The 12,251-nt window shown below is 37.9% G+C and overlaps 1 protein-coding gene across 2 annotated transcripts in view; it reads right to left on the bottom strand.

Annotated features, from left to right (window-relative positions):
• The window catches only part of BARD1 (BRCA1 associated RING domain 1), a 66,486-nt gene that overhangs the window by 11,113 nt on the left and 43,122 nt on the right, over positions 1-12,251 (bottom strand). For both annotated transcript variants that reach the window (XM_045854731.1, XM_045854738.1), the window contains 3 exons: positions 7,676-7,784; positions 952-1,084; positions 332-424 (listed from right to left, as the gene is read on the bottom strand). In XM_045854731.1, the coding sequence (XP_045710687.1) occupies positions 332-424; positions 952-1,084; positions 7,676-7,784 (335 nt within the window). The remainder of the gene's footprint in view (positions 1-331; positions 425-951; positions 1,085-7,675; positions 7,785-12,251) is intronic.

Here is a 12,251-nt window from a genome sequence, read left to right as displayed (position 1 = left end):
ATGTAAAATATGCATTTATTAAAGTTAAACTTATGATTTAACACCAGTATGAATTGCTTGGGCTTAAAAGTCTACAACATAATCCATTTATGCTTTCTTAAAATAGTTAGTATTATAGAAAGAGACTTTAAAACCAGAACGTATATGCGGCCATTACCAAGAACATCAAAATGATACCATTAATATGACAAGCTTTTGAAAAATGAAGTGGATAACTATAGGTAAGAAAATTGGTATAAATTCTTGAAATAATTATTGGCAATAGTGAACTGTAAAAAAGGAAATTAGTTTACTTAATCCATTTTGTAGCTTTCCCTAACCTAACACTTACACTCAAACTTTAGGATCCAGCATCCGCCGAGAATCCCCAGCATACATTTTAGGGTGCTCTGAACTGTGTCACCAGGAACAATGACGTGAGTTACTAGAACACAAAAAAAAGCAGTAAAAGAAACAGAGATATGAACCAAAATAATCCTTTAACTAGCCTGCTATTTTATAACCAGTCTACACTTTATAAACTTTTATCTGAATTTTCTTCAAAAACAACTTTTATACTTAGGTATAAAACTTCTTTTAATATCATTCTCTAGCCTAGCCACCACTATAAAAAATCAGATCATAAACCAAATATCTTAAAACAACATTAGCATAAATCATTTTTTCCTTTATTTTCAAATTAAAACTGAGGAATTAAAGCATTACATGCACTATAATTTATCTGTCATTAGCAAAGTCATAAATTTGCTCTTCCACAATATTGTTCCATCCTAAACTAAGGGCAAAGCTTTAAACTTTACATTTCCTAACCAAATTAAGCCTATAAGTAGTTTATAACTATAGAAATATTTTAGTTTACAAGATTCAAAGTATACAGCCACTTCCCAATGGAGTTCTACAAAGGAATTACCTATTTAAAATTTTTTCCTGCCAAAAATAAATAGCCCTCACCTGTACTGTCAAACTCAGCACATTTTTTAACCTTAAGAATTGCTGCAAGGTCACTGAGCTTCTTCTGTTGTTCTGAAGAAAGTCCACTGCCTATGAGTACAGAGGGTCCACCCCTACGCTGACCAGCATTCACCTGTTAGCAAAAAAGAGGAAATGCCAGTGTTGAAACATTTAAAGACTAGAGAAAGATATCGAACTGACCTTTGCTTGATGTAAGCTTGAATTTCATTCCTTAGCTTACTCCATCTACAATTTCCACTGAATCATCACTCAAAACCTTAATGCTCAATTTATTTAAATAATTACTTTTCTATTTCTTTATTGCTCCCCACCCTCCTTGCCCCAATTAAAACATTACTTGGGATAGCTCTTTATATCCAAGGCATCTTGTTTCCTTGATTCTAAATTGGGTCTCTTTAGGGTTTTACGACTTTATTCTGTCATTAATAAGCCTTTTTTTTTTAAATAACCCGACATACCCACTTAAAATGATCAATTCCTTATCTACTGTCCACTAACTTACTGTAGTAGAGTTGAACTCGAACTTGGTCTATTTAAACCGAGGTTATGTGAAAAATCAAAAAAACACTAAGATTTCCTGAACAGCAGTGATCTCAGAGACAGAAACAAATTTTTAACATGAAAACTGTTACCTTTCAAAACTAAGAAAATGAAAATAGACAAGAGAATACAAAAGTTAGATCAGATTCTCCACAATAGTAAGTCAACACAGCTCATGAAAAGGAAAGAAGTGCTCTAGGAACAAAGACTAGTGTTTGCACTTCAACAGAAAGACTTAGAACTGTATCACAGGAGGCAAGAAAGACAAAAATAAAGAGAAGTCACCAATGGGTAGCATTAGAGATTAGAAGTGGAAGATTCAAAAGAAAAAACGGGATAGTGTATCCAGTAGTAGCCAACAGATATTTAATAAACGGACCTGGAATGAGAGTTAGCTGAAAGCTCCTGATAAAAAACAAACAAACAAAAAACAACAAAGACTGAGCAAAGAAGCAAGGAAAGGTAAATCAACACTACTGTACTAAAGAACAAAAAGTCAAACACAGTACTGTAATTTTCAAATACAAGACTTAATGGCCCTCCTCCGTGTGCGAGTATATAAGTGTACTGGACACCTAGGGCCTCAAAGCTCCAAAGAATAGGAGTGAAACACTGACAGGGTGGCTACCAGTACAGTCCAGCAACTGGATTAGAGAAAGTCAGCGGCATTTATCTATCCGCTTCACCTACCAGAGTGGTGACCACTTACCTGGTCTGATGCCCTAAAATATTGCATCTAAGTTGTTGGCTACATCCATAAATACATGGAGCTCAATAATTCATTCACTCAAAATACATTAAATGAGAGTCTAATATGCGTTAACTATATATATATATATGACATTTTTTTAAAAGATTTTCATAAAAGCCTTTTTAAACTGCAACATTCCACACTCTTATTGCTCTAAGTTCGAGTTACAAGGATGTTTTCACTGGACGTGCTGTGCACTTAACACATTTACACCACACCTCTGCCCATGTATCTTTCCTGCTCACTAAGTAACACGATGTAACCGTGTCTACACTAAACATCGTTAACACTCCGTAACAAGAAAATAGTTCAGTGTACTTTATGGATTGTTCAATTACTACATGATGGTAGTATTTTAAAAAACAGTATTTCAATAATTCTTGTCAGTTATACAAATAAGTGCCATAAAATAGCTAACTGGAACATATTACTTTTCAAGTTATATAACTCCACTTCAGCTAAATTAGTTCTCTACACAAAATACAAGAGTGAAAATATATCAATTCTAACTGCAGGATGATACCATTTCTAACAACCCAAAGAAAACACCAAAGTGGGTCAAGCCTTTTCCTATTACAGTCTTTAAATGTGAATTATAAAAATAGAAACTGGCACTAATTTCCCACAGTTAAGAAATGCTATTTAAAAACAAACAAACAAACAACATAAATCAAACTGCTACCAAGGCCCCACATCTGACAGGGAGCAGGGGTGAGGGGAGGGGAGTGAGGGACATTTGGTTGAATAAGCAGAAGTCTCAAAACAGTGAGGTTCAAAAGACATTTAAAACCATCCCAAGTGGTTCAATACCCTGATTTTATAGCAATTAGATACTATGTACACTAGCATTGAAGTCTTATTTAAAGGATAATTCGATATGGAATGATTGCTTAGATGAATTAGTTATTCTTAATGAGTATCAAAAATAAGGTTTAAAAACCATGAAAGAAAAAGGATAAACATGCTGCTAAAAGGGATCACGGGCAGAAAAGTTACAAAAAGAACACAGCGAGCAGCTTTTCAAGTCTTCAGCTTGAAGAGTGCTTCTCTAATCCAGAAGTGCTTTAACATTCTAAATGGGACGTGGAGGAACTCAAACCCCACCCACTCATCAGCCCTTCCCTTCTGCATAGCGCCTCCTGAAGCGGCCCCCTAGCAGGATAGCTTACAAGTCACTGGTGGAAAGACGGCAGACTCAGCCACCAAGCACTTGTGCTTGTTTCAGGAGCGAGCACAGGTTACCAAGGACCCTCCATTCAGCACACACCTCTGAGCACCTGCTCTTTGCCAGGCACTGTTCTCAGTGCTGAGGCTACTGCGAAGGGGCTACGGTAAATACAAGAGGCAAGTGCCTACCCTCAGGTAGTTTATAGTCTCGCTGGGGAAGAAGAAAAACAATGAAACAAAAATAGCGTCAGGTGAGCAGCACTGGCAGGATGCTAGTCAGTCAGTATACTGCAGTGCAGAGATCTCTTTGGTGGGCCGACAGTGGGGTCAGATCCAGAGAGAGTAAGGGGCCACGTGGACATCTGCTTCCTCACGTTTGTTCCTGGCAGAGCCAAGAGCTGGTGCTGGTGCTAAGGACCTGAAGTGGGGCATGTTTGGTGGATTCAAAAACCAGCAAGACAGCCCCTGTGGCTGGAAAAGAATGAGTGGAGTCTGGTAGTGAATGGAGGAAGGCAAATCCCAGAGGTTCGATTTCAAGAGAGCTCATAAAGAAAAACCCCTTTCAACTTAGCATTTGTTATCAATCGTTTTCTTTTCCTTAGTCAAGTATCTACCTATCTACCGTGAAGATAATAAATAATGATATCCACTGGTTATGTCCACGTGACATGCAAAAAGTATAGGTTTTCTACGTTTCCTAAAGACACAATAGTGCCTGGATAGTTGAATTGGGAAGAGGATAATCACTCTGCTCTTTTCTGAATGGCATTAATATCCTCAGATTCCAAGAATACCATAAAGATATCTTTATTTTTGACACATTTAAAATAATCCTTCTCCAGCTTTTACATAAAAGGGATGTTGGCAAATGATAACTTAGTTATGCTATGTTCTGCCAGAAGAGTTCAAGTTCAAATTAATAAAATAAGTGCCAATTTAGAGTTGTTAAGTATGCTTAGAATGAATGAATACTGACCTAAGATTTCAATAATTTGTGTTCTAACTGATCCATTAAAAAAAAATGTTTTTATGGCTGATTAACCCTGGGTAAATCACAACCTTTCTAGGTCTCAACTTTCTCATTTCTAAAATGAAGAAATTAACCTAACTTCTAGGGTCTCTTCCAGTTCATCACCACTGCCCTTACTAGAGAAGAAGTTTCTCTAATGGTCCTAGGTGTCCACATAGCCCTTCCTCTCATTTCCCCCATCTGAGCAGTTGCTAAATAAAGTGAGTCCACCATCCATCTCTCCTCAAAACCCTCTCATCCTCCCCATCGCACACCACTACCCCCACCCGTAGTTCCGCCCTGACCACCACACACCTGGGCTCCACCGCAACGGCCTCCTGGCAACCGGTCTCAGTCTCGTCCCAGGCCATTAAGAAAGGGCTAAGGGTGCCCCATTAACTGGGGAAATCAGGTCTAAACTCCTCATCTGGGAATTCAAGGCCTTCCACAACCTGATCCCAACCTAGCTCTTCACTGTCGATTCCTCTTTAACACACCGTATGCTCCCCTCACACTCAACTCTAGTTTCTCAAATTTCCAAGGGCCTTTATGCTTCCTCTCTCTGAGCTGCTGTTCTTTATATTGGGGCTGCCCTCCTCACTTTGCATACCTGACTCAGCGGGCAACGCTGGTTGTACATGCAAAACCCATTCCTCACTTCCTACACGTTACAAACATCCCGATCTTCAGCCACGATGTGCGTCAAAACCAATGAGACACAAGGGAAATTCACTAGAAGGCTCTGAGAGAGGTTTTTGCCCTTCTTTGAGCATTGCAGTCACTCTATAACCACTAGGGGGAGATCACTGGGGACAAGGCTGAGGATGGCAAAGTATAAAGACGGTAAGAATTTGGGTTTTGGGTGTAGCCACTTAACTGCTGAACTAAACAAGTGGAAAGCTGTCCTATATTGAGATTATCTTTAAGCATTTGAGTGAAAGTTTTCTGTTATTTACAGCTAATAACATTCTTTTTTTTTAAAATTCAGATATGACTGACATATAACATTGTATTAGCTTCAGGTGTACAACATAATCATTCAACATGTGTATGTTGTAAAATGATCACCACAATAAGTATAGTTAACATCCATCACCATACACAGTCACAAATTTTTTCTTGTGATGGCAACTTCTACAATCTCTGACCCACTTTCAATCTATTCCCTGTGTCCTGGAGCTCATGTTTTTGGGGGATTTTTGTTTGCTGCTTTTAGATTCCACATTAAGTGAGATCATACAGTATTAAGTACTGTCTTTCTCTGTCTATTTCACTTAGCATAATGCCCTCAATGTCCAGCCACATTATCAAAAATGACAAGGTTCCTTTTGTTTTTATGGTTGAAGATTATTCCATTCTGTGTGTGTGTGTGTGTGTGTGTGTGTGTCTTAATCCATTCATCAACCAACGAACATTTAGGCTGCTTCCATATCTTGGATGTCATAAATAATGCTGCAATAAATGCAGGGTGTGGATATACCTTTTCAAGTTAGTGTTTTTGTTTTCTTCAGATAAATACCCGGAAGCAAAATTGCTGGATCATATGACAATTCTATTTTTAATTTTTGAGAAACCTCTATATTATTTTCCATAGTGGCTGCACCAATTTACATTCCTACTAAAAGTGAGTAAGGTGCTCCTTTTTCTCCATATCCTCGCCAACCCTTACTTCTTGTCCTCTTGATAATAGCCATTCTAACAGGTATGATTCTCACTGTAGTTCTGAATTGCATTTCCCCAATGATTAGTGACACTGAGCATCTTCTCATGTGCCTGTTGGCCATGTGTATTATTACTCTTTGGAGAACTGTCCATTCAGATTCTCTGCCCATTTTTTAATCAAATTGGTTTTTTTTTGTTATTCAGTTGTAAAAATTCTCTACACCAACAGAATTCTATTAGATACCTCACTAAAGCCTTTACCTTTAAAAGCTTCACAGAGAAGGTCTTAGACATGTTCTGTGCCACCTTCTCTGTGAAGCGATCCCTGATTCCTCCTTAAGTTAGCTTCCTTCTTCTGCCTGGTTCTACCATACATTGCTATGGTTTCTACTATGAATTTATTATATGTGTAATAAATATTTTTACATCTGTATTCCCCACTAAACTACAGGTTCCTAAGGAATAGGCATCCTTTGCACTTTAGCTTTTACCTCACTAAGCTCAGGCTCACACAACCAACTGCCTATTCAACATCTTAATTTGATGGCATATAGACATAAAATTGACAAAGAGAACTATTAATTTCCTTCTCCACAGCAGCAAATGGTACCACCAACTACTCCATTGCTACAGTCATACCAATTCTACTCTTTCCCCATACCTGATTGATAATCCATCAGAAAATTTTGCTGGCATTCACTCAGAAACATATACCAGACCTCATTACTTCTCATAATCTCCAACACTACCTTAACTCAAGGTATCATGGTCTCTCTACCCTGCACAATAAAAGTCCTCAGTAATCTCCATTCTTGCCCCCACCCCACAGTCTCTCTTACAAAGCAGTTAGAGTAACCTTTCTAAAGCATAAACTAAATCATGTCACTTCTTTGCTTCAAAGCTTTTCAGTGTTTTTTCATTACTCCTAGACATTTCATTACTCCTTAGATTACTCCTAGACTCACTGGTTGCCAGTAATAATGACCTTCCCTCTAACCTTCAAGTACGGCAAGCTCATCCACGGAGGGGCGTATGCACTTGCTGCTCTTCCTGCTTGGAACACTTGTCCTCTGGATATCCACTCGGCTGCCTCCTCTCACCACGCAGGTGTCAAACCCAACATCAGCTCTTGAGCAGCGCTCCTCAATGACCTTAACAAAAAGCAGTGCCTCTTCTGGAGCCCACCCCCTCCACTGAATCACAGTCTACAGGGTCTCCATCATGGCACTCCTCTGTAAGTTCCTGGAATTATTTATACTGGCTTACAAACTTACGGTCTCTTTCCTCTCTCTCACTAGCATGTAACCTCTTTGAGAATGAGAGTTGCTATCCTTCATATTTATTGTGCATGAATGCTGCCTAATATATGGCGGGGGGGGGACCTCAATAAATACTTGTTGATACACATTTATTCCGATTGTCTTCAAATTCATAGTAACTACTGCACAAGACGTGTTCAACAATTGTTCAGTGAATAAAAGCAATTTGCTAACTGGAAATTTTTCCATTATGCTCCTTTCATAACCAATTTCAATAAAAAGATATAAATTTCACAAAGGTAAATCCATACTTACTACTGAGCAATGGCTAGTTGATGATGATTCATTCTTCTCTGGTAGCAGCAACAGCGATTTCATGATTTCACTCTCGGTACAGTCCACAGGTCGCAGGCCAAATATGTTACTGGTAGAAAAAGTGCAGATGGGTTTAAGTTAATAAAATGTGACTTGTTTCCTCACTAAATAGATGTGCTAGCAAAATAATTTTTTCAAATTCATTAATAATACATTATTTTACTAAAATAAATGACTCAGAATTCACACAAAGCATAAGGATCAAGCATCGCAAGCTGCTGAATTCAAGAGGAAAAAAGAGCTAAAATTTTAATTTGACACTGCAACACTACAGGGTATATTTTTAATGGAATATATTGTTATTTACACACGACCTTTTTCACAACTCTGTGTTCTGTGTTCATATTCATATTTTACAATATAGCTTTATAAGCATTAATCACTATATGTGAGATATTTTTAAATGCAAATAAGTCATTTACTGTGCAATTATAGGCTCTACCATCTATATAAACAAATACAGAAATTAGATAAATTCACAAGACAGGTACTTGGATCCACTAGAAGGAAAGTTAATGCCACATGACAATTTAATAAAGTAGTGAGCAGGACATTTTTTAAATTAACTTTGACATGTATGTACACTACAACCTGCAGTAATCGCAGCCCTCATGAACAAACTAGAACGGTTCAGAGAACAAGCTGATGCAGACTTCTCACCCTGTGCTAATTCACAAGTCACAGAATATAACACTGGAGGAGACTTTAGAGACAGAGTACAACTCCGCTGTTTCATTGACCAGAAAAACAAAGAGAGAAGGTTCCATTGACTTGGCTTACTCTCATGTCTTCCTTGTTTATTACAGTAGTATTCGTTATTGCCCATCATTTGTCTTTCACTCATCAGTAAAACGTAAAAACTACACAACTCTTTTCTACTATTCCACTTCCTTACATATGGTTTCAAAATTATTTTAATATATTACGCAATGGCAGAAAGTTTTCTAAAATGGGCATTTCTTTTATAATCTTTCATGGTTTTTAAAATTATTGTACACCCCTGCCCTGGCTGGCATAGCTCAGTGGATTGAGCACGGGCTGCGAACCAGTGTCGCAGGTTCGATTCCCAGTCAGGGTACATGCCTAGGTTGGAGGCCATGACCCCCAGCAACCGCACATTGATGTTTCTCTCTCTCTCTCTCTCTCCCTCCATTCCCTCTCTAAAAATAAATAAATACAATCTTTAAAAAAAAAAAGATGGTATCTCATTATAGTTTAAAAAAAAATTATTGTACACCCCTGCAATGGCCACTAAAGTGCACATGAAAATGCAATGTGTGAAACAGGATATGCAATGATAAACCTGGGATAATACCAGTTTTTACAATAGTACTGAATGCACAGAAAAAGATCTGGAAGGAGACAGTGAAACGTTAGGGGAAGCAGGAGGAGGAAGGTGTCACCTCTGATGCCGCATGGTGGGCACACAGGTAAGACACCTGAGTAAGAGACAGAAGCATCTACTGAGTTTAGGGACAAGGTCATTAGTGACCTTGGAGAAAAGCTGTTTTGATGGCACAGTAGGAAAGCTAGTGGAGTTAAAAAAATGACCCACAGCAAATGTTTCTCTAATGACTGCCATTCACGACTATCAGGTTCTGTCTCCATTTCTTCCTGGGACAGTGCTGGCTTAACACTGATAAATTTATGTCCTCGGATTCCTCTTTATGCCCAGGTCCAGTAATGCGTAACCTCTCTCTGGCAACAGTCTTTCTCCAGACAAGGTACACTACAACCAGTTATATTTCAGCTACCTGATTTACAGCCTTGGCCCGAGCCATCATCCTGAAACCTGGGTCTTAGTAAATCCCCACATAGTTAGGCAGACAATCTCAGCTTACTTCGGACGTAGTTGATCTTATCACTGTACTTAACACTTCTCGATTTCATTCCCTAAATGATTATACCCATATACCAAATACGCAACCTCTTCACAGACATACTCTGTAAGTATGACAATCCAAAAATAGAAATCAGAGTTCAAAAACCAACGTTCTATGTCTTAACCCACCATGTGCAAAAATGAATTAAAAAGAAAAAAAGTCACACTATATGCCTTAAAAAAAAACACTACATAAGGAATTTTTAACAAAGAGAAATACAGAATTTACACATCAAAGAAATAAAATATAAGAGCCCAATCACGTGCACTTCAAGGCATAGTAACTGTAGCATACTTACTTTACACGACTACAAATCAAGTCCACTATAACAGAAAAAAAAAATGTTAATGAAAGTACTTCCCAGTACTTACTATGAGCATCAGCTAGAGAGGAGTTTAAAGTAAAACAGTGGTCTTATAAGGTGCCTTTACTGTCTGAAGAACTGCTTCATAAAATGACTTAGCAGGATTCTAAATTACATTTACTGCCTTTACTACACAAAGCTTACTATGTCATCGGGCCTTCAAACGCGTGGTTTCTCTTAGATTACAGACGGCTTCCGCGAGCACACAATGCACTAGACGCCCAGCCCTGCCGTGCTGTTAATGAACTGGAGGATGGCACGTTACAGACACTACAGTCTGAAAGACGACCGGTTAAACCTCGGCCCTGCACCATGGGCGATGGAGCCTGTGAAATCTCGTCATGTTTCTGCTGTGTCGTGGACCACTAAAATTTGGAATTAGACACAAGATTAAAAGTGGCACCTCCAGAAACCCAAAGCAAGAAAAGACAAAGCATATGCAGGATTTATCCTTTATTATAGGGACACAGAAAAGTCGTAAAACTTTTTTTTCCCATAATGATATATTTGAATGGACTAACACTTTGCTTACAGACTTTGCATGAAAAATCAGTTTAAAAAGTATAGTTAAATTTATTTTTCAAAAAATATAGCTAATACATGGAGGAAAAGTCACATGACATATGCACAAGGGACTATCAATGTGATTGCTCATTAAGTGAAGGCAGCGATGAATCAGTTATCGCCCATTACTGCATAAGGAAGATTTTCTTTTCTACATCTGCCACAACACCATGGACTCAGGGTAAACATCAATAATCTCATCGGAATAGGTTACCAAGGGACCTCATACACTGTTTGCTTTTTATGTTCTTAAATATAGCATATTCTCTATTTTCTGGCATACTTTAACCTAAAGACTTACCATGTACACTAGGTGTTTTGGGGAAATACATAAAACTTAGAAAATACTATCCTTGCCTGTAATCTTTCCGAAGACAAATACTCATTCAACAGTAAGTATAAAACTGATCAATTTTAAACCAAAGGACAAGTAATGAGGTGAAATGAGATGAATTCCAAAGAAGGTAAAGAATACACATTTGCAAACAAAATGGCCTTGAACCCTAGACTAGAAACTGGAATTTGGTGGATGGATGTGAAGGGCCTGTGGAAGGAATAACCAACAGGACTGTTGAAATGAATGGAATTAATGGAAGGAAGCCTTCTGTCAAGGCTGAAGGGTCTAATCACTGGATGTTCCTGTGCAGGACCCAAGTACGATGTGGAAAACTGATGGAATAATCAGGCATGAAGCAATGGACAGTATTCACATAGCTGTGAACATGGAAGGCACAGCGTTTGTTAAACCCTTGGGCCAATGTAACACCCATACAACGAAGACTGTGTTCAGCATCTTCACTGCAGAATTCGCCTGCAGTGCAAGACAGTGTATTAACACCTGTCACATGCACCACTTTTTACAACTCAGTTCTCTCAATACCCTATCAAAGGAAGCCTCTTACAATTCAGTGAAGTCCAAATGATTACACTGAAAATGTGCTTTATCTATCCTAAGAGCGAAAAATTGTATTTTTCTGGTTATTGAAATACTTTATACAATCACTAACCAAAAAGATACCTTTCTGATTCTGAATTTTTCTTCTGTTTCTTCACAATATAGTACACTGGCAAATTTTACCAGTTTTTCCCCATGAATGTATTCCTGCTCTATTCCTTTAGCTGTGATTTTCCACATTAACTTTGAAAATATATTTCATGTAAAATTTTTAATGATATGATTGAAGATTTTAAACTTACCTTAAAATCCTGGCAGAAGACCTACGTGTTCCTTAGTTACTGTTTTTTGCTGTCAAATGCTACTATGAAGTGTTAGAGAATTATCGCTACTGACGGGTTAATAGATTCTACGTAAAAATGACTGTATATATTAATATACATAACATACATATGCCCGGACTATCAATAATCATTTAATTAGTATTTACTTAAAACACAGAATGAGTACATGTATATACACATGGGAGAGAGCTACAAATATCATTTGGTAATCAGCTTGGCAAATATTTACTCTACAAGTACCTTTAAAAACGGTTTTACTCACTGAAGAACCAATTAAATGAAAGGCAGTTTCTGTCCTCACAGAGCTCAGTGAGACAAAGCAAAGGGAAGCAAATAGGAAAGACTTAAAAAGTCTAGTAAAAATTCCGAAACGTGAAAGGAGAATGAAAAAGGGGTAGAGAAGTAGAATACAAGTACCCCAGGAGAGAAGAAAGTGTGTGCAAAGGCCTTGAAGAGAGCTAATACG

Source organism: Phyllostomus hastatus, unplaced genomic scaffold (genome assembly GCF_019186645.2).
Source record: "Phyllostomus hastatus isolate PE091 unplaced genomic scaffold, TTU_PhHast_1.1 phas_contig_137, whole genome shotgun sequence".
NCBI lineage: Eukaryota > Metazoa > Chordata > Mammalia > Chiroptera > Phyllostomidae > Phyllostomus > Phyllostomus hastatus.
Note: the sequence above shows the minus strand (reverse complement) of the source record. Positions and strands in the feature narration are given on the sequence as shown.